This window comes from Bombus fervidus, chromosome 16, assembly GCF_041682495.2.
Source record: "Bombus fervidus isolate BK054 chromosome 16, iyBomFerv1, whole genome shotgun sequence".
Taxonomy (NCBI): Eukaryota; Metazoa; Arthropoda; class Insecta; order Hymenoptera; family Apidae; genus Bombus; species Bombus fervidus.
In genome coordinates, this window is record NC_091532.1 from 3490769 (window position 1) to 3515115 (window position 24347).

Below are 24347 nucleotides of genomic sequence, written 5' to 3' on the forward strand. Positions count from 1 at the left end.
AAAGAAAATCTAATAGAAACGAACAATTTTTATTTAAAATTTCTTATTAATAATTCACGATAAAAATAATTAGAAACAGTTCACTAAAATATACTTAAAAAAGTTTTATGTACTTTTAGGCTTTCATTGGTCATATTATCCATGCACATTCTTCACTGATTCTATTAATACAATACATAACTTATTTTTTATATGTTCATTATTAAAGGTGTACATAATTATCAAAACAAAGATTCTAATGTTGGCATTTGCAAACAACAAAAAAAGCTGTTTATTGTATCACCTAATGTAATTAAAAGTACACTGTGTTATATACATTTTTCCAAGTACACAATCACTTATAGTCTCTAGGCATAATTATATAATATTTACACTGTTTTTTTTTTTTTTATTAAGTTATTACTAATTTTACTTTACTACATTACGATTATATCTTATATTTGAATGATCCGTTGCGCGTTTACGCAATAATGAGATAGCAGTTATCGTATAACAGTCCCTCGTCAAAACCAATAAAGATTGTAAAGAATAATAAATTTAACAAAATTATAATTTGTTATTGTAATGTTATATAATTAAAAGTTAATTACCACACAATATATCGAATGATAAAATACTATTGCCAGCCTTCGTACTTAACAGCTTCAATGTTATACATTCACAATGATAGCAATGGTAATGTGTATGTGGTTTACTTGTATTTCTCCCATTATTTCCATATAAATTGGAAGGAAAAATCAAATTTTATAAATGTTTTCTTTTCGTTCTTTCAAGTTCTTTGAATGCACTTGTGCTCTGTTTAATTAAGAATTGTCGTTTCATTGATTCATTCATGTATATAAATGTTTATGAATCGATGATTTTTTGTGAATCGTTGTGCGAATACACTGCAGAAGTTTGCAACAAAAATAATCGCAACAACGTAAGATCATTAACAACACTAGTATTATTTAAAACCCACTTAAAAAAATTCACTTCACTCGCTCGTTGTGTGAGTGTCTTGTTGATCTGATTGCAATTCACCTTCCATTCTTGCTTGCCGTTCTGCTGCTGCCCTCGCTTGTCTTCCCGCACTAGAACGAAGATTTTTTCTTTCTGGAGGAGGTTCTACACTTAATCGTTTTCCACTTCGTGCTTTCTTGCCTTTAGTACCTTTGTTATCTTCTTCTATTTCTGATGGAAGTTTCGACGCATCGCTTTTAGTATTTGTAGTACTTTGTTGTGATGTAGTTGCATCTTCCAGGGCTGTTGTTATCGATGTTGTAGATGTAGGTGCAGTTATGGATGTAGGTGTAGGTGTAGGTGTGGGTGTAGATGTAGGCGTAGATGTAGGCGTAGATGTAGGCGTAAGTGTAGGCGTTGGTGTACGTGTGGGTGTTGATGTAGGCGTAACAGTAGATGCAACTGTAACTGTAACTGTAGTCGAGATACTTGTTGTTACTGTAGCAGTCGTTTCATCAATTTCCTTTTTATTATTAGTACTCAAAGATGTTTCACTGAATACATTATTCTCTTCTACGGAACTTTGTTTAGTTGTTGTACTTGATGGTCGCGTTCCATGTTCTACATCAAGTGTTGTTACATCTGCTGAAGTTACCGTAGTTGTTACAGCAGTTGTCACAGGTCGTGTACTAACTTCAATTTCAATTCTTGTCTTCTTATTGACTGGTTCAAGAGTTACTTCAAGCATACTTGGAGTTTGTTGCTCTGAACTTTGATTATGATCTATGTTACGATTCCTTTTGTCACTCAGTCGTTGATCTTCAAGATTTCTTGTTAAAAGTTCTGCACTAGTTCTACTTAAATGCTCCAGGGCTTCTTTCATTTCTTGTTCTTTGTTTTTCCTGTCGGTTCGTCTTTCCGAAAGATCTGCCGCATCATTTTGTTCCAAGGTTTCTCCTCGTTTTTCTGGTTCTATTCTACGTCTTTCTTCATTATGTAACGTCATATCCGTGTACTGTTGTAATGTTATCGCTGGATCGATAGAATATCTGGATTTCTTTTCTGCATCCTTTCGTTTAGTCGTTGATTCGGTAATTGTATCACGTTGCCTCGAGTTACTTGCTGAAGACGCTGGTTTACGCACTGCTGAGGCACTCGAAGTGGATGGATTTAGAAGCCCACATTGGGCAAGACTTTCGTAGGCCGACGATACTCCACCAGGTTGCATTGAGAATGGATTTAAACCACCCAAACCCAACGGTGTGTATAAAAGACTGGGGTTTGGGAAAAAGAAGGGGAATGGTGTCGTTGTTGATATCGTAGACGATGCTGATGAAGTTGAAGGCACCGAAGATTTACTTGTAGGAGGCTCCAATTTATTACGAGATGACTTATTAACACTGCTAATATTAGCAGAACCTGTATTTTTGCTGCTGACAGAACTAACAACAGGATTGGTCTCAGCTGCTGTACTAGTTGCTGTCGCACCTAAAGCAGCTTCCATACCGGCTAAAGATGGTAAACCAAGACCAGCAAGATTCGCAAATAAAGAATTCGTTAAACTCATATTACTCAGGTTACTCAAATTGCCCAGTCCACTCAATGCACCCAGATTGGGTAAACCACCAAATGGCATTAAAAGAGGATTGTTCTTTGGATCAAAATTGCCAAGAGAGAGGCCTGATAGAAGAGAGTTATTCAAATTACCCAGCGAAGGAAAGTTTAAACCTGAAGCCATTGATGTAGCTGCTAAATTAGCTTGATTTGCGGACTGCTGACTAGTAGGACTTGGCATCATGGGAGGTCTTCCTGGGCTTTTACCCTTATTAACATAACTTCTATCATTTCCTGACAATCTTTTTTGTAAATCATGTGGAAGATTTCCTCGTTCTTTCACAAGTTCGGCCCATTTTGGGTCAACATCAAACATTGGGTTCTCAATCAACCATTGACCTAAGCGCTTTAATTGTGGTGCTTTACTGCCTGTAACCTAAAATAGATGTACGTAAATTAACATATATACATAATAAGGTATGTAGTAAGTAATAAGTAAATAAAAATATACATAATTAGATTGCACTTACATAATTAATATAAATACATACATAACATAGGAAAAAATAAAATTTTGTATTCAAACCTTTTTGCCTGTTAATCTATTAATTACAGCGACATTCTCTTCTCCAGTTAATTTTTTCCAATCTAATAAAGAAGGATCAACACGCGGTCGCCGTCGTCTTGGTGCGTTTAAATATTCTGCACCTAATTGTTCAGACATAGCAGTTTGCTCAGCTAACCATTTATTCACTTTAGCCTCATGAGAATAGGATCCAATTTTAGAGGAATATTCAGCGACTTTATTAATGTCTGCAATCATCGCTTCATAACTCTTTTTGTGTCCGCTTGCTGATGACGAATGCGTTGAATTGAAATTTGGTTGTTGCTGTTGCTGCTGTTGTTGTTGCTGTTGAGTTTGTTGTTGATGCTGTTGCTGCTTTTTAAATTCGCGATTTTGTTGCTCTGCTTGAACAAGTAAGGCAGAAAAACTATCTTTATGTGAATGTAATGATGGGGGTGGTAAGCCAGAAGTAGAATTTGATGCTCGTGAAGACGGAATCGAAGTAACAGTAATGGAAAACGGTTTCTGAGTACTTGTTGGAGGATTTGGAAGCCCTATCGGCGCTGAAGTTGGAGTAACAGTTACATTTGGTGTAATTGTACTCTTTTTACTATGTTCAGGATAGTGACTACTTTGTTGTTCTTTTGCTGCGCTTAATCCTAGTACTATTTCGTCAAGTTTTCTCCGTTTTTTCTCCTTTCCAATTATAGGTTCATCTGTTGGCTTTATAAAAATATAATAAATTTTTGGTTATTATTCATATTTATGATTTAGGTGTTTATATAAATAATTGAATAAATAGTTTATATATTTATACATACACAGTTCTTTCTCTTCATCAATTTGTCTAACATACTATCTAATTTCCCTTTATTACTACTAATTTGTTTGTTTTTATTTGGCATTGAAAAGTCTTGAACCTCGTTCATAATATCTTTATTATTATCTGTACTTGTTTTCGGATATCTAAAATGTAAACATTATATAAATAAATAATTAGACATGTTTTATATTAAAATTGTAAATATTATATTTATGAAAAATTATACCCAGCAGATAAATCTATAGGAGTCAAAGTACTCGAAGTTCCAGGAATTACAGTTGGTTTTCCAGGAACTGTATATTTTAAATCAAAGGGTATATTTTGTGTTCGTGTTTGCTGATGCGCTGGAGGTGGTTGAACCGGTGTTGAACGCCTCGATTCTTCCGATTGTGATTCATCATTTATTTCCCATGTATTAGATCCAGATAATACAGTAGGTTTACTTAAAGTCGCAGGAGACTGAGTAACCGTATGGCTACTACTATTTAATAATGCATGAAGTTTTGCTAAAAATACAAAAACTATATAGTTATGAATCCTTTTAAAGAAAACTAAAAAAGATTATTAGTTTAATTTTTACTAATTTTACCCCTTTCAGTTTCTACATCAATAGCAATATGCCTCTTTCGTTTTTTAGATTGTGAGATATTATTCCCAGTTGTTGTATTGCGTGATATACCATGATCTGTAGTTATAGTTATCACCTCTGAACATTCTTTTTCATTTGAAGGTACATCTGATTCATCACCAGCACTAAAATTTATAGATACAGGCCATTCTTTGTGTTCAATTGCATGTACGATATGCATCAAACGAGCTTCAATTGCATGTTCCTAAAAAAATTTCCCAAGTCAATTCTAAATGTACATAAAAATATGGGATTCAATTTACCTTTGGCCATTTGATAGTACTGTTACTATTGTGCGATAGAAGTTGCACAACCGTTGGTTCGTTATAATCTACTGTTTTGTCACGGAGAACAAATGTATCAATTTGCGTTAATCGTGACAACGGTTGAATAACTTCCAAATCGGGAAACATTGCTTTAAGTTCTGCTGCTTGAACATTACACTTATCCTCGATTTTGCACACCTTTGCTTTATCTTTGCTTGTATCCCCTAGTTTACTTTCTGGTACTTCTATCTCCTCTTTAACAACTGAGGCATCTATTTTCGCACTTACTTTATCACTTTCTGCCGTTATATTTTCATTATTTTCCGCTGATTTTTCTATTATTTCTACAGACTCTTTTTGTTCTAATGAATTTTTTTCATTTGTTTCTTGAGTTTGAGACTCTTTTGGCTTTTCTTCTTGAACTTCTTTGTCAGTCTCTGCTGATATTTCTTTTTCCTTGCTTTGATTTTCTTTCTCTATTTTTATAGGTGTCGCTTCTTCGATATTCGTTGTGACATTACTCGTTTTTGCTTCATCTGTTTTGTTAATTCCTGATATTTGATCAGTTTTAAAAATTTCATTTTTTACTGATTCTATCACTACTTCATTCTTTTCTTCAGTTTTTATTTTCGTAGTATACTCCTTGTCTGATGACATATTTCTTGCAACGGTTGTAATAGTTAATGCATTACTGATAGGTTTTTCTTCAGTTTTATTTTCAGCCTTTATAATAGTTAATTCGACTTGGCTTTTTTCCAGATCCGTATGTTCTGTTCGCTTTTCCGCGATATTTATATCCTTATCTTTTTTTGCACCCACTTTTTCAATTTTCAAAGTACCTTCACCTTTTTCCAACTTTACAAGTATTTCATCTTTATCGAATTTTAATATGTCTTCTCTATTTTCAATTTTTATTGCTTTCTCAGATTTATCCGAGACTTTAGACCCTTGAATATTACTATACATATTTTTATTTAAAAGTTTATGAAATGAAAAATCAGGGTCATTTAAAATAGTTATATCAGTTCTTCCTAAACCATGTTTTGCCGCACCAAGTAATAATTCTTTATCATGTTTTCCAGGTTGCCACCAATCAGGTGTATCACCTGATGGTTGACATAATGAAAGTCGTTCCTCCAAATGAGGATGAGATAAAATTTCTTCGCGTATTTTGCTTAAAAGGTCTACGCGATCTAATATTTGTCTTGCTTTTGCCGGACTAAGATGATCAACAGGAACGTCTGAAAAATCTGAGATATATATATCGTATTTAGTACTTTGATATTTGTAATAAATATCAAATATGTAAACAATTTTTATATTTTCAGATTAAAGCATAAAATATATATTATATAAATATAATTATAAACATACCATCTTCGTCATTCAATTTAGCGTTACATACTTTTTTACACATTGCTCTAAAGGACATATAATAATCTGTGAGATCATTATCTGTTTTCTTATCAAATCTAGCTATACTTTTAAATTTAGTCCAATCATACTGTGCTTTCTTTCTATCATAATTAACACCGTATGTCGATACAACTCTTAAAAATTCACTTTCTTCACGACGGGACCATTTTGTCTTTTGTTCTTCAATACGAGTTCGTTCTCTTTCTTTTATCATAGCTTCCATCTTTTCTCTTCTTTCCATTTTCTATGTAAAATAAAAGAGTTGATATATTCTAGATAACATTTTTGTTTTTTACATTAAATATTTTGAATATAATAACTTACCAAAAGATACATAGCAAGTTGTTGTAAGTCCCATCCTTGCATATTTAAAGGTGGCTCATTCATTGAAGTAGCATGATTTACAGTTGTATCATTTTCCATTCCTGACTTTGATTTTTGTAATACTTTTACATCTTCCTTTTTCACACTTCGCTGATAGGAAGAAATTACTCGACGTAAACGAGTATTAAGATCGACCACGGAAGGCCAAGTCTTTTCATCATCTAATAAGCCATCATTTCCTTCATGACTACTACTAGGTTCAGGTCCAGGTGTATCTGCCTTATTAGGTAAAGCAGGTGAATCAGTAGGTGTTTCTCGATTAAATTTATCAGAATCTTTTGAATCTTTTATCATTCCAAGAGATTCAACATCTTCAATGTCATTCTCTAAACTAGTATCGTCTCTACTGCTGCTGCTGAAATTTTTAAATATTTTAAGTTAAAACTTAATTTTACATCACATATTTTACATAGTATATTTTTAATCTTTTTAATTTTTACTAAACAAATCTTTCTAGTACGTATTTAATTGTGAAAACATACATATACTTAACCAATTATAAATGTAACAGTTATTTTGAAACTATAATCTAAAAGTGTATAATATCAAAACTAAAAAGATTTTCATGATTACCACTTTAAAATGCTGCGGATACTAAAAATTTACGTTATAAACAGAAGTTATCAAATATATATAACAATAATGTATTGACTGTTTATAAGAAACACTTAAATAATCATTGTATATTGGTATATTATATGCATCATCCGTCTCCACTGTAAATAAAAGCTAGTAGAAAGTAATATCTTAAAACAGGTAAAAATACGAAATTCCTTCACTGTTAAGGTACGAATAAAAGTATGAATAAAATGAAAAGGAAAATTTATACACTAATTCTAGCAGAGGCATTATCTTAAGCAAATTTAAACAGCATGCAAGCCATATATGTTAGAATGAAACAGCAGTGGCACATAGATATATATATATATATATATATATATATATATAAAACAACATAAAAAGAATAGTTACTTACTTATTTTGTGTGGTCTGAGACTGGGAAGGGGGAGGGCAGCTTGTAATGAAAGAAAGCGCGGGATCAATCCTCATCTGGTCGTAATTCTCGTAGCCGTGTTTGTAGCAGCCAACTATTAAGGATTTGTCTGCTTGGGAGTCCCACCACTTCGCTGGCCGTTCCGTCAACTGTGGAGGGTTTATCCGCAACGCACTGTAGGGCGGTTTCATTTACAATTTGCCAATTTATGTATGCCAATCGTTTAGATTATAAAAGTTTTATATTTTTATGAATTTTAATAGAACCGTAAATTACAATGTTTGTTGTTAAATAAACATAGAAAAGAGGCATATTATATTAGATAATATTTAAGGAATCGTTATTTATTTTTCTCGTCCCTTTCGCTTTCAATTAAGTATAAACGTAAGTAAACTTTTCAAACTTCCTATTCTATTTGCCCCTTTAATACAGTGCACTGCTTTATAGCTGTCTCTTACCATGATGTTGCTGAGTTGACCATCTTTGACCATAGTAAGCCGTACAAAGTGTTTACAGTAATTTAAAAATCGTGTATATATTCATATACATGTTTATAAAATAGGATGGGAAAATTTTTATATTAGTAATATAGGATCAGCGATTAATAGCTATTTATAGAGCTACAAAATAAACATGGTTTAGCTCTATGAGCATTCCTCATACAATTACAGCTCCCAGGATAAACAAATACATTGCACATGCAACTATAAAGCTCCGTATAAGCGTGTAAGTAAGTGCATGATATTCTATGATAGTCAGTAGAGCGTAAAATAATGGAGATTTAAAAGTAGGTAAATATATATATATAAGTTTATAAGTGTATGTGTATACGCGCGCGCGCACGTTTATATATATATACATATATATAATATATATACATATAAAATCACTAACCTGACATGGACGCCATCAGATATATGCTGGACTAAATCTCCAATAATCTCATGTTTGATATAGTAAAGCATTCGGACGCGTAACAGTACTCTGTACACAATACAAAAATTATTTACATAATTTTAATAAAATTAAGCAGTACTCTTTCAACTAAAAGTATTTTTAACGAATTTTTTAGCATGAAAAATATTGTTGTATTTGATGTACGTACTTATTTGCATGACGACTCAAATGTTTCCTGTAATTACTTTCAAGAAATATGTCTCCGTCATACTTTTCAGCGTTACTCCAATGATTAGGATCATTTGGACCTCCATTGATCATTGATCCCCGTGTTTCTCTACCTTCTCTAACTCGCCCTTTTTTCTTTTGTCTGTTATTTCGTCCACTAGGATTAACACACACAGTCTTGATCTTTTCTCCATTTTCTACAGGCGTAATAAGATCACAGATGAAATTACGAATTTTTTCATCGCCGCGATAGTAACGGAGACAATAGAGTAAAATGACTCGTGCACAATCTTCAACATCAACTTCACGCCATCCTCGACGAAACTGACTGTGTTGAAGAATCTCTTCCCATCGACCCCATCCAAACGTTAGTAAGCCTCGTTCGACCTTAAAGCATTCGCTTCGTGCCCAACTTCCATATACCACTTCACCTTCCCGAGGAACATATTCATCGCAAAATTTCCGTGTCTTCTTACCAAACTTATCTCTTCGCTTTTTACCTTATAATGATAAAAAAAACATATTATTACATACCTTATTATGAACTTAATTTTAAGATAAAATATAGATGTGTGGAAGTTTGATTCTTTATAATGTAAATATAAATAATTCTGTAGTAATGGCAAGCAACATTACAAATATGGCTCAAAGGAAGATAGTATATCTATGTTGTGAGTTCACGAGATAGAAGTTGATATTCTTTCGAAATTTACAAATATACATACGTAGAAACAATTACTTATTTTGAAAAATGAGAAATAAATTGAATTAGTAAATTAAGAATTGGAGGATAAAATATTGAATAAACATTAAGAAATTTTTACTTAATTAATATGGTAAAAGAAGTATTAAAAATATTAATAAACGATTATTAAACAATAAAACAATATCTACATTAATTAAATAATAAAATTAACTGCATTAAATTCTTATCATGATAATTTATGTTACTTGTATCTAGTGAATAATCTATGTTCATGAATGTTGTATAAATTATGTAAAGAAACACCTATTCAATTTGCCATGCATTACACAAATACAATGTCCTAAACTTAAGTTACAAGGATTTTTTTATAGTATGTAAGAATGAAATATATTTAAACATTTTAATTTTTGGCAAACACATCAATAAAAACAGCTTATAGAACAGGAATAACATATTTTAAACATTATTATGACAATATTAATGGTGTAGGCATACATGCATGTGATTATGCTTATATGTGTATGTAACATTCACTGAATAAAAATAATAGAAAATAATAGAACATATATCTAGCGTTTCTATTTAACGTTTTTATGGAAATTTATTTGTGAAAACTTTAAAAGCAAAGAAATTAATTGAGAATGTATACCATAAAATTTTTGTGTTATGTTGTTAATTTGTTTTGTTGAAAAACTAAAAAATCTGAGATTATTTCACTTTTTTAAACTATTGAAACACTTTAAACTATTGAACGTGAATAGAAAAAGGATCTTAATTCAACAAAATATCACTTGACAAATATATATATATATATTCTGCTACTAAAAATAAACTATATATTTACAATTATATGTTGAACACAACACAGTGAAGTTAGTATCTACAAAGTTTGATAATACAATATTTATACCAATATTTTAATATGTTCTACTATACAAAAATTAAGGAACTTTTACAAATAAAAAGATATTAAAACGAATAACTGTTTTGCTAGTTTTATGAGGATAAAAGGCATGAAATATTTAAAACAGGATATTTAAATGTGACCCAATACCTTTGTAATTATCGTAGGATAATTCCATTCCAGGTATCACGTTAATTTGATGAAGTTAAGAACGGTATTGTCTTTTAACATGCACTAAGAATGAACATACCTCTACCTGTTAACCCACTACTTGTTTCATCGTCACTATTATCATCAGAACTATCAAGATCTGACATAACGACAGATTCGTCATGGCCATATCGTTTGATTTGTGTTCTTCGCCTTGGTTCTGATATCACTAATTCATCTTCTTCCTTTTTCTCTGTTGTATCAATCTCAGCTTTCTTTGCCCATTTCTTCCAAAAATCTGGGTCATCAATATTTATATCTGATCTATTAGATGAGCATGCAAAACTAGCTTTTGAAAATGTCGATCCTTTCTCTGCTTCTATCGTAATAATCTATATAATTGAATTTTTCTAAATTAGTAAACACACATAAACATGAAGAACTTTTAGCTAACGAAACAACAGTTCACTTACTTGTGTTCTTCGTTCAAGTATTTGTTCTATATCTTCCTCACAAAATTTATCTCCGGCATTATCATCATCCATAATAGCACCATAAGCACCCTTTTTTAATAAATCTTCTATTTCCTTCTTAGTCAACTGTTTATTGCTAGGATCTTTGCCCCCTTGACTTGTATTCATAGATTGCAAAATTGCTTTATCTAATCCAAGTTTCAAAGAAGCTTTATCAAACATTTCCCTTTCATAAGTATTTCGGCAAAGTAATCGATATACTTTCACCATTTTTTGTTGACCAATTCTATGACATCGAGCTTGAGCCTGCATACAAATTTAATATATGTATTTGTAATTTAACAACGCATACAATATTCTAGTTATTGTTTTACGTATAAATACAAAAATTCAACAGTTTTACTAAAATAGAGTAAATTCGATTAAAACCTGTAAATCATTTTGTGGATTCCAATCACTATCATATATAATAACAGTATCTGCTGCTGTAAGATTAATTCCAAGACCTCCTGCTTTGGTACAAAGAAGAAAAACGAATCTGTCGGAGTCAGGCTTACTATAACGATCAATTGCAGCTTGTCTTAAATTTCCCCGAATTCGACCATCAATTCTTTCATACGGATACCTAAACAAATATTTTTGGTAAAGATATAAATATCGTAAAAGAATATTTACAATAAAGTAAAAATTAATAACTCTTACTTTTTATATAATAAATAATCTTCCAATAGATCTAAACATTTCACCATCTGACTAAATATTAACACTCTATGACCACTGGCTTTGAGTTTTGGCAGTAACTTATCGATTAATACCATTTTTCCAGAGCTATTTACTAGTGCATGGTAATAAGCTTCTGAATCTTCCTTTTCACCAGTTTTGTAATCCAATTGTATTTGATCTTCTGCACCATTAAGTAGGAATGGATGGATACAGCACTTTCTTAATTCCATCATTGTATTCATGAGATTCGGAATGTTAGCTGATGTGGTTCCTTTTGCGAGGAAAGAGAAATTCCTTTCAAGAATGCCACGATAATATTTTTTTTGTATATTTGTTAATTCCACCTGAATGATAAAAGAGCATAATTTATTATAAATTATCTATTAATTTTCAAATATACATAAACAAACTTGTGTTAATATTATTAATCACCTCAACTACTGTTTCTTCCTTTGGAGCTAACGATTTCTCTACATCTTCCTTAAGTCGACGTAGCATCATTGGCTTCAAGAGAAGTTGTAGTTTATGGACTTCACTTTCGCTACTCAAATTACCAAATTCTTTAAGGAATGCTTCACTACTAGAAAACTGTACTGGTTCAAGAAAATTCAATAATGAAAAAAGCTCATTGACATTATTTTGTAAAGGTGTACCAGATAAAAGGACTCTATGTTCTAAATTTAATTGTCTAAGACCTTCAAGTAATTTGCAATTTCTATTCTTTAGCCTATGAGCTTCGTCTATAACGCAGAGTCTCCAATTATAGCCCCGTAATTCGTTAAAATCTGTTATAATTATTTCAAATGTAGTTATCAGTACATTAAATTTGATTAAATCTTTAATTTGTTGTCCTTTTTCATTTTTATAATAAACTTCATATTCTTGAAGCATAGTTCGACTTGCTGCACTGTAAGTAAAAGACTTTATAGTAAAATGTATTTTATTTTCGAATATGAAACTGCGAAAAAATTGTACTTACGATCCATGATATACTACAACATTCATATCCGTCCAACTTTCAAATTCACGTTGCCAATTTGGAATGGTTGAGAGTGGAGCTATTATTAAAAATGGTCCACGAATGCCATACTTGTATACTGCATCCACAAATGTCAAAGACTGAATTGTTTTTCCTAAACCCATTTCATCGGCAAGAATGCAATTATGTCCATTATACCACGAAAAAAGCAACCAATTAAGGCCTTCTAATTGATACGGTCGCAAACTGTTATTATTTTTATAAATTGGTGATTCCTCTAATTTTACCCACGCTGACGCATTTGGTTTCTTTTTGGGCTAAATAGATATTAATAATTATTTTGATGTTAAACATTATATTATATAGTTATAATATTATAATATACTAATATAATAACATATTACCTTCCATTGATCCTTAGGGGGTACTTTGTTAAACTTTATAAATTGAGCTATTTTTTCTGGATCAACATCTTCTTCTAATTCCCATGTGGAATCTTCATACTGAAGAGATCGCCATTTAACTAAATAGTGTTTCAAAGTTTCTCCAGTTGTTGGATCAGTATGTGTTGCTTCATCAAGCACTCTATCTACTTCTACAAAATCTGGATTAAATGGATCGTCCTCGGTCTAAAAAAAAAACCATAACTAATTATTCATATCTACCTATCTAATATTAAGAAATGAAATAATATCAAAACTACTGTAAAATATACAGATACAAAATAATTACATTTTCAAAGATATTTGTGTTTTGTTGTTGTTTTTGCTTGAATCTTTTCAGCTTGGCTTGAATTCTTTTATCGCCCTTGTACAATTCTTCTTCAGTCCTCCATTCACAATGCAAATATGAAAAATTTCTATATTTAACAAAATATTCCTCAACTTCTACTATTTGAGGTTTCACATCTGCTACTGCATTTTCTTGTTTAGATTCTGTAATTGTTCCTTCACTTTTACTTTTATCTTTTACATCATTGATACTTTTATCTTCAGAAGTCTCAGTATCATCTTCATCCTTATTACTCGTTTCTGAGACTGATTCTTTTTCAGATATTTCTTCTTTTGACTCATTTTCCCCTTCTTTATTCTTTGTATCAGGAGCACTATTATCATTTTTTTCAGCAGATGTCTCAGTTTTCACTTCTGGAACAGTAGGTTTGACTTCTCTTTTCCCTATGCGAGAACACAATATATGTTGCACAACCATGGAATCTTCATCTGTTGTATTCTATAATGCATAAAAATTACTGCTTTAAAATTTTTGCGAATACAATTTTAATATATGAAGAATATGTTATTAACATAATACATACAATATACACAAAGTTAGGTTTATTAGGCCCAACTTCACCACCTTCATTATCTTTTTTGACAGAAACAGGTTTTGCGGTATTTGTACCCTCTACTTTTTTAGAAAGCTGAGCATCCTGAAGAGGTACATCATCATCTGAAAATCTAAGCATTACATCGTCCACATATTTCTTACGATGCGTATTTCTTGCTGAACGCCTTTTATTATCATCTCCAGCTTCTGGTGATGGCGGAGGCGTTGCAGCTAATTCTTCACCGTCAGAATCAGGCGCAATTCGACTTTTTCGTTTTCTAATAAAATTTGTTATATTAATGAAATAAAGAAGAACGTGTTAAAAAAGAAATTACAAATAAGAAATACAATTATTTATCAATATTCAATATTTTAAAATAACATACTTCGAACTTCTAGGTGATTTCCCTAACGAAACCTTCCCAACCGATCTTTTACGAGCAGCAGCTTTTTTCTTATTAGGTGTAGCAGTTTCTGTAACTGTGCCGACATCTGAATTTTCTTCTTTCTTTTCATCTGCTGGACTATCCTCTGAGTCTCCTTTTTGTTTATTTTGATCTTTTGTTTCAGTTACTAATGGCTCAGTAGTTGAAGAATGTACTTGTTCCTGATCACTTTGGATGGATGGTTCAGGTGGTTTTGTATCTGATTCTTTAATTGCACTTGAATCAGAGACTGCAGTTTCTTCATTTTCTTGAATAACTTCATCATCAGCTGATTCAGAATGATTAGTTTTTCTGTAAAGATAAAAAGTATTCAAAGAAATAATTATTGTTCTAACACATGAAAATTAAGAGGCAATATTTATAAAATAACTTACTTTCTATTACGTTTTGTTGAATCTTTGTCTTTATTTCTCTTTCTTGGTACTTTTGGAGATTTTGCTTCCTTTGGTGGCTTCGGTTCTTTCTTAACTTTCGGCTCTTTTGGCTCTTTTGGTTCTTTTGGCTCCTTTGGCTCCTTTGGTTTACGCGGTTTTCTGGTAGGCGGCCGCGACTTCCTGCCTTTACTCCATTCTTCTTCTATATCGCCAGAAGATGGCTTAATATCCTCAGAATCTGCTGCACTATCAACAATATTGCTACTGTCTCCAGGAGTTACTTGGTTATCCGATAATGGTTGTTCTGGCTGTTGCTGAGTAACTGCTGCAGGAGTAATTGCTTCTTTATCAGCTTTTTTCCTACTCTTTTTAGCCCTAGGTGTGCCTTTACTACGACCACGACCAGTAGTACTTGAAACCTATTTATAGAAAGGATTAAAGCAAATTCATTAAAAAGATTCTCCTTATCTATAATAATATATTGTTTATATATAACAAAAATAAAATATAATAATTTACCTGTGGACTATCAACAACAGCTGCTGCTGTAAACATTGGGGTTTGCAATATGCATTGTGGTCCACCATTACACTGATCATTAGTCTCATGTTGTTGCAGAGCTTGTAATTTTTCTTGTATGGAAACAATTTTTTCTTGATTCTCACTTGCTGGGGGCATACAATATAATTCTTGCAGTTGCTGTTGCAGTGCAGCTTTTTCTTGATGATGTGTAACTGGAGCACATGAATTACCAAAACCAGCAGATGTAACTGCTGTTGATGTTGGATTTTGTGGCATGTTATACATATTTGGCATAGTGCTACCACTAACAATATCACCGCCAGAGGGATACTGTTGACCAGAACCCACTAACATCTCATTTGAATAAATGTTATTTTTTTGAATATTTGTATATTCTGTGAAATTTTGTTGCACTTGGTGAGGAGTTTGTGAATTTGGCACTGATACTGCAGTTTGATGAGATGGTAATACTATATTATTGCTTTGATTAACTGTAGGAATTTGTTGTTGGTGTGTAGGTGGAACTTGATTAGGCTGGTTTTGTATTTGAGGAGCTGAATTTTGTAAAGGTGCCTGTACCTGTGACAACTGAGATGAAACTACTGGTGCATTCTGAGGAATTATACCGACTTGCGAAGTTATATGTGGCTGAGATTGCTGTGTTGATTGAACCTGATTTATACAACTTGAAGCTGGTTGAGGTGGTGGTGGTGGCTGTACCAATTGAGGTTGTGAAATTTGTGGCTGTGGTATTGAAGATTGTTGAGACTGAGTAATCGATGGCTGCTGTTGAGAAGTATTTATTTGTTGCAATTGTTGTTGGGGAGATGATTGTTGAGCTGTTTGAGGTTGTTGTACTTGGCTTATTTGTGGCTGCTGTGAAGACTGCAGTGACTGTTGAGGCTGTACTGGAGATTGTTGTGCTGATACTACTTGTGGCTGATTCATATGAAGTTGTACTGGTTGTTGTGGACAACTGATAGGTTGCTGTTGATTGTGCTGCTGCTGCTGCACTGCTTGATTGCTAACTGCAGGTTGTTGAGGGTGTGCAGTTGCATTATTATTAGTTGGACAATTTACTGGAGTCAGCTCTAAATGTTGATCATTTGGTTTCTTATCACACGTATTCTGATTCTCAATAGTAGAAACGGGAGTCTGAACTTGATTTTGTGTCAATTGTTGTTGAGATATTGTTGAAATACTTGAACAATCAACATTTCCATTTGTACTAGAAGCTGGTAATGATTGTACAGTTTCCTGAGATATTTTCCCAGATGTATGCTCTAAAGGCGAATTATTTTGTGAACTATTTTGCATCAAAGTATCAGCTTGTTGGTTAAGCACATCTTGTTGTTCTTGAACATTTTGATGTAATGTTTCATTCTCTGACTTCGAAGGTTCTATTGTGTTATGAACAGAATCCGTAGGATCTCTAACTGTAGTTTCTGCAACATTATGAATAGTTTCTGTTCCAGTTACTGGAAACATTGATGGGCTTTGTTCAGATACTGGAGGTTGAGTTTCTACTATACTTCTATCTTCATTCACATTTGGCCTTATTTGTTGCTGCTGTTGTTGTGGATGTGACCACTGGGTTGGCATTGGCATTCTAGGACCTGTTATTGGTGACATAGAATTTTGTGCTGTAGACTGAGATAAAACATTTGGTGTTTGTGACATTGATGGACGTGTCTGAAACTGATTATAATCTTGACTTGAAACATTCGAATTTGTTACAGTAGCACCTGGAATCACCATCTGCTCCAGTGCTTGAAGAGTAGTTTGTTGCGATGTTGGATTCATCTGCATTGAAGTTGGAGGACAAGGTGACACAGACATTGTACCAGGTTGGTTTGACTGTTGATGTGGAAGTTGAACATGTGGATGTGGAGATAATGTATTAGGTTTAGCTGGTGACATAATAGGTCTAGGAGACATTTGCTGTTGTACTGCAGGTGGTCTCGGCGACATCTGAGGTCTAGGTGACATTTGAGGTGACAACTGTGGAAACGCTGCACGATATTGGGGACTTGTGGCATGTTTGGCTGCGCCAAATTGCGTTGTAGGTCCAGAATGTTGAGGTTGATTGAACATTGAAGTTGCATGATGAGAATATTGAGAGTCTATAGGTTGTTGCTGTTGTGTATTAGGATGCTGTGAATGTTGAGGATACTGTTGAGGATGTGAAGGATGTGTTTGATGAGTTGGATGAGACGGATGATGATGTGGCATCCTTTGTGGTGGTTGTTGAGTTTGTTGCTGCTGTTGCTGCTGCTGTTGTTGCTGCTGATGAATAGCTGAGGCAAAGCCTGGATACCCAGGAGATGTTTGATACATTGTAACAGAACTTCCTTGCTGGTAATGCTGCTGTTGTCCAACCATATGTTGATAAACACTACCTGTTCCACCAGCTTGCATTGCTTGATGTGGCACACCCATATTTCCTATCATACTTTGCTGATTACTAAAATGTTGTTGCTGCTGTAATTTTTGATTCATCACTCCACTCTGATCTTGTTGATGAGAATACTGTGGAGGTATATGTTGTCGGAAAGTACCAGGTTGTGGTGCCATCTGATTATAATGTCTCTGCATTTGTGGATAAGCGCCGCCACTACCTGGCCAACCTTGCATACTTGGATCTATAGACATATTTGCTCTAGTCATTGAATGCTGTTGCTCCATTGAATACATGTTATCATTATAATTAGGATATTGTCCTCCACTACCAGGATGAGGCCCTCTATGTTGTGGTGCCATATTTCGAGCTTGATTTTGAAATGCTCCAGGCACCATAGCACGCTGTGGTGCACCATTGTCAAACGTACCAAGATTTTGATTAAACATGTTGCGTTGCGATGGATTTTGCAATTGATTAGCACTTCCAAAATCAGATCCACCAAACGAAGTTAATTTTTGAAGTGGAGATTCTTGAGATATATAAGATTGACTAATATAACTCCCTCCTCCATTAACACCAGCGTTTGGACCATCTCTAGATACTACCACAGAATTAGTTGTGCCTGCAGGGTCAAAATGATCGTTCCCCCCGAGGTCAGGAAGAGCATCAAGCATCGAGCCACTAACATCTTCACCAAACAAATCGTACGAGTCCATGTCTATGCTGCAGGACTCTTCGCCTCTATTTCAGGCTCAAGAGAATATCTTATAGTCTCTCTTTCAGACATTAACGTGCCCATTGTTAATCCACGTCTTTTTTGCCTGAAACAATGTTCATTAAAATTGCATTAAATATTTATTTTATTTTTATGTATATAAAATTTAATGTCCTAATTCATTTCTACAATATTTATATTATTTTTATAATTTTCAGTATTAGATACTATATGATGACAGTGACAAATGCCAAAGGGAAAAAGCTATACGCTTATGGCTTAATTTCTCATAATCGCTATAACCTTTTCCCCTTGGAATGTGTCCTAATATGATTTCCAGATACAGGAAATAGAAACACAAATAAAGTCCACATTTTTGTAGAATATAGATATATATATATATAAAAATTATTATTTATAAACATCTTCATGTTGATACTTATTAAAATATTATATATTATATATTATATACTTAATTACAAATTTTAGCCACTTACAAAAAAATAACACAAAACTATATAGAATATCATTTTATGCCAATCACAATAAAAGTATAATTTAATAACTTTAACTAGTTTTACATTTATAATTATTATATTTTAATAAACAATATATTGATTAGTATTTGCAATATATATTTTTATAGAACTTGTAATCTCTTGTTGATTTATATTTGCCACAAAAATAATATCTTTATTTATAATAATTAATATAAAATAGTCATAATTGCTACAATTTAATAATTACTGTATTTATTTTTTCTAAAAATACAAGCATTACATTATATACAGTTTCATTTGCACACTTTTTATCAACCTAGATTTAAATTGTTATATTACAGATTAGATATACATACTTATATATGCTTGTATATATTCATCAATATGATCAAATTAACATAACCTAACATTAAAAAGAGATATGATAATTACAACATGAGCATAACAAAAGGTATATAAATTATACATACAAAAATTAAAAGTAGTTTCAAGATAATTTTACAGATTTACTAAAACCAATAGAAAATAATTATTTTACGTTAAAAGGATGAAATCTGTCAGCATATCGAAAATATATAATAGGGCTATTTGAAACCATTTAAAAAATATAAAAAATTAATATAAATTGCAAAAAAATAATGTATATTATTGTTTATTAAAAAGTTATAGATCTGGTACTTTTTTTCATTTAAAACGAATAATAAAAGATTCAAGCATACTGTTAACCAGTATATACAATAAAAGGAACATTTTTTTTTAACAATATGGTATTATTGCACATTGCTGACACGATGGTAAAATTGCAAAACCGATATGTAAAAATCTTCAAATATTGATACATGCACATGAACACAAAGCGAAAAAGAAACTCGAAAAAAAAAAAAAAAAGAGAAAACACCTTACAAACCTGATGCACTGACAGCGGCACTATAATATACGAAAGGAAATTCTTGCTCTTATTAGGATACGAACTAAAAACGCACACATTAAGTATATTACAAGGGTGAACAAGAAGAAACTGTTAAGATAGGTATAGAAAGTTCTCACACTTTATTGCGAGCGTAATTTTATTATCGACAAAATTTCTCTTTCAAATTCGTGGAATTTGAACGCACGCCGAGTTAAATACGAGCACAGTAATAGTATCAGGGGGAATCGAAGCGACTCGGTGAAAAAAAAGCACGGATCGTCGGAAAGTACGCCATTATCGTGAGAGATTTCCGTTTGGGCTTCCAAGAGAACTCTCGTAGCGGCCACCGCGACGCTCGATATTCAAGCACCAAAGCGTCACTTCACTTCGCACAATTCACTATTTCTTTCTATATTTTGTAGAAAACGCGTCTCGAAACATATATTACTTGATGGATGTAGTTATATGTTAATGTTTTATCGAAAAACCACCCTTGTTTGCGCGCGCGTATACAAGATTTTCATCGACGGTGGCTGCGGCTGCGGCTGCGGCGCGAACCGTCGAGGTGCAAGCGTGTCCATAGGCCCGAATCATTCTACACATCTCTCTGCCCTCTCTCACCCCCCCTCTTTCTCTCTCTCCCAGCCCCCGTCTGCCCCCCGCCGCTTTCCTCCTTTAGTACAGCTCACAACGAAGGACTACTCTTCTCTCTTACCCTACCCTATCCTATCCTGTCCTGCTGTACAACGGAGGCCGTTACACACACTAGTTAGAAATCGTAACATCTGTAGAAACTTATACAGCTACCTTTCACGTCATGCGCGCACACTCACTCACTGCACCACCTGGTGGCGCGCGCATCTCTCTTTGCCACTTAAAAACCTCTGTGCATGTATAGACACGCGTATGTAATGAACATGAAAAAAAAAAAGAAATAATAATGTATTTGAATTAGTTACGGACTTTTTCGATTTATCATTGTAAAAACAACTATTTATTTGGTTCACATGGAACTGAAAAAATCGAAATATCAAGAAATTATCAAATTTATTGTATTTATACAATGACTACAAGAAATGTTTATTATAGCAATTACATACTAATTAATTGAGTTCAACTGTTAATTTTCATATCATATTGCTGATATATTCATATAACTGTAAAAATTTAATGCTATGAAAATGAAACGTGATACCAGCTAAAAAAAACGCTTCATTGAAAAATAAGGGTATGTACTTACAAGTACTTTTTGTAGCCATTGTATATCTTAAAATCTTTAATGGTTGTTAGTAATTTGAAAAAAAGGTCATTAATGAAATAAAAACGGAAAAATATTTATGTTAGAAAATAAAGCAATTAAATGACTAGATATATTTATTCCACAACTCCTGTACTAATCGGATATTTATACTCAATTGAATGAATGTTAATTTGATTAATATTTTTCTCTGAAAAATAAGAAATCGCAATTTCTTTTAATTTCCGAAATGTTTGTGTCTTTTTCTTCCAAATCTTTTATCTTCTTATAGAGTCATTACTTGAATCAATAGAAACTAATAAAAATAAAAAATAAATTTATTTGCATGTATATTGTTCCGTAGACATTTAAAACTATGGACAAATTCATATTATCGATTAAAAGAATAAAAACTTGTTGAAAATCTATTTAATCTTTTGCCAGAAAAAAATTAATCAATCACCATGTAAATATGAATATTTTTTAATATGAATATGAGTATAAATACTTAGATTTCGATAAGTGACATTATGATACACAACGTGCAATGATGGTGATATATAAATGAACAAAATAAATTTGTAAAATGTACAGTAAGAACATAGTTATTTAAGATCGAAAGTAAAATAGGAACGCAATTTACTATAAAAACAAAAAATCAATGAAAATTGTGGATCATATGTTTATATATGCATTTCAACCAATTAAATATTATATTTTTATTTACATTTGAGAAAGTAAGTATATTTTAAATATTTTTCAAATATGATGTATAATAAAATTTGCGTATTGTGTATATAAATACATATATGTATCATATGTATCAACATATGTGTAAATGTGTAAGTTTAATGCGTGAATATAGTATATTCACTGAATGAAAACAGAAAACAACGGGAAGAAGAAAAGAGATTGGACGCTGCAACCTTCCAAGAATTACACTCCTAGCACATAAAGTATTTGGCATCATGGTAAAAACACACAACGCAATTGGCGGTAGTAAGGCGGAGTCCGAATTATACCACAAAGAGAACCAATCAGATTTTACCTTATAAAGTAGGATACCAGGGCAGGATATTCGATTAACCAATCCTGTCCTTTAGGTATCAGCTTGAATGTGTAAGTATATACAACATCTTTAATGAATCACGACTGTATTTAACATTATATTTCATTTTATTTGATTGAATGCATACACACACGCGCGCACGCGCGCGCTTGCACACACACACACACTCTCTCTCTTGTAATAAAGAAATCAAATCACATAGTCCGTCGAATAATGAATCGCTAATGACTAGAAAAACACAAATTTTAAAAAATTTGTGACACGATTTTATTTTTTATGATTAGTTATACACAAACCAATTCTGTCAATTCTAATTCTAATTCTAATTCTAATAATTCTATCAATTATTTTTCAATTTTAAATAACGAATTTGTAAATGTTATAGTTATCGATTTATTTACTATCAAAAATTAAGAAATAGAAATTTTTTATTGAATATGAAAATGTACAAAAGTGTTATTGTTTTGAAGTGGGAGGGAGAGAGAGAGAAAGAGAGAGAGAGAGAGAGAATCTACCTTAATAGTTTTACTATGATGTATAAATTAAAAGTATTAGCAATTATTGAAGATTTATAGACAATAAGCTTATGCTTACCTTAAAATAAATACATAGCTAATGAATCAATTTTTGTAGTTTCAAGATTACTATTTTGAAAGAAATACTTATTTCATTTAAAATTTGTTAATGTTTCACAGCTATTGAAACATTACATCAATGAAACATCGTCATGTAATATAATTCAATAGATTTATACAAGCATATTAAGAAGAATAGACTTTATGTAATTTCAGTAACATTCAGCGATTATGAATTTTATTATACTACATAATAATAGGTAATTTTGCTAAATACATTTTTATTATCAATTGACAAAAAAAGAAGAACACAAAAGGACAAAAATTAAATACCTATCATGTGAAACATAGTCAAACTAACAACGGTCTTACACATCCCTACGCAATCTACAATCAAACCATAATTTATTATGAAAAGTGGGATACAAACTAAAAATATTGAAAATTTATATTTTTCCATAATAGAAATAAAACAGAGTACTCACAGCATAGAAAAACTGTAACGCAAAACTATAAGAGATCAATGAAAAATATTGAAATATTATAGAAACGTTATATTTTTATTTCGCATACTAAACATCTATGAATGTAATATAACATTATACAGTTTTATTCTAGTTTGAAGTGTCAAAATTAAGTTTCAATATTGTTAAAATTAAGAAATATATCAGCAATTTATATAAACTTACGAGTTATTATTATGAAAAACCAGGATTTTGCAATAATTAAATAAGACTCACTGTAGTGTACACGTTAATCCCATTCTCCTGGACATTCCATGTAAATCTACTGCACGATTGTTCGCTTAATCGTTATCTTGGTGTCCATTTTGTTTGGTTAATTACTGAAGAGGCGTCAGTGCTGCCGTCGATTACGTTGACACAACATAATGGTTCTTCCGTGATTGGAGCACAATATATGTCAGAAATTCTAGTATTTTTAACAGTTTTATAAGTAATCACATAAATTTGAACTTTACAACATCACTGTAACAAATTAAAATGAAATTTAAAATGTTTTAACAACATTATATATTTCTATTTATATTTCACATATTGACCGCTTCTTCTTTTCGACGATAACCCAATTTCGTAAACGAATAGACAAGAAACGAAACGCTTTCTGCTTACAAACACACCGATGGTGTCGACACTTTACTTTATGACACACTGAATTTATAAAATATAAGAAGTCATAATTTATTGAATTTAACTTATGTACGTTTTACAAGATTATTCTATATTATTTTATATAATAAAATAATCGCATTGTCTTTTAAATGTAATTTAAAAATATTTATTAAAGTACACCTTATTTGTAGTATCTTTATTTATTAATTAATTTTTCTATAGCGGAATATATACGTGCATATGTACTCTTATGATTTATATTTTAATAATTTTATTGGTTTCCTTTTAATGCTAAGAAATAAGATATTTTAGAAGAATTTCTTTATATGTCGTATATGTACGTTCTAAACTTAAAGTCGTATATCTACTTATAAATACTTAAAAAATTATATTTTAAAACACATTTTAGCGTCTTGTATTTAATAATAACTTTAATTTAATCGTAATTAAGTTTAATACTGTGAAATATAGTAATAAAAATACACTTATTTAGTTACATAGAAATCAGCT

The 24347-nt window shown here is 31.8% G+C and overlaps 1 protein-coding gene across 6 annotated transcripts; it reads right to left on the reverse strand.

Moving 5' to 3' along the window:
* Positions 1-233: 233 nt before the first annotated feature.
* Positions 234-23807, reverse strand: Kis (chromodomain helicase DNA binding protein kismet). 6 transcript variants are annotated; one of them, XM_072019105.1, is made up of 24 exons: positions 23448-23807; positions 15298-18522; positions 14779-15197; positions 14345-14695; positions 13948-14236; positions 13365-13862; positions 13037-13261; positions 12633-12949; positions 12086-12560; positions 11633-11997; positions 11360-11555; positions 10931-11236; positions 10558-10849; positions 8678-9197; positions 8467-8556; positions 7555-7746; positions 6519-6933; positions 6153-6438; positions 4776-6028; positions 4474-4717; positions 4111-4390; positions 3883-4027; positions 3083-3784; positions 234-2932 (listed from the first exon to the last, which is right to left on the reverse strand). In XM_072019105.1, the coding sequence occupies exons 2-24, from the start codon at positions 18415-18417 to the stop codon at positions 977-979; spliced, it is 12936 nt and encodes a 4311-aa protein (XP_071875206.1). In that variant the 5' UTR covers positions 18418-18522; positions 23448-23807; the 3' UTR covers positions 234-976. The 6 variants fall into 6 exon arrangements, with proteins under 6 accessions (XP_071875206.1, XP_071875207.1, XP_071875209.1 ...); XM_072019106.1 differs by lacking the exon at positions 23448-23807 and adding an exon at positions 23397-23413; XM_072019108.1 differs by lacking the exon at positions 23448-23807 and adding an exon at positions 19824-20412 and having other exon boundaries at positions 10564-10849.
* Between the last annotated feature and the right edge of the window lie 540 nt (positions 23808-24347).

Bases quoted from the DNA above. Each gene is read 5' to 3' on its own strand.
- Kis (XM_072019105.1), bottom strand. From the start codon at position 18,417: ATGGACTCGTACGATTTGTTTGGTGAAGATGTTAGTGGCTCGATGCTT. The intron at 15,198-15,297 runs GTAAATTATTAT...TTCTATAAATAG, and splicing joins CTGTTGTTGATAGTCCACAG to GTTTCAAGTACTACTGGTCG. The intron at 6,934-7,554 runs GTAAGTAACTAT...TAAAAATTTCAG, and splicing joins TCTCAGACCACACAAAATAA to CAGCAGCAGTAGAGACGATA.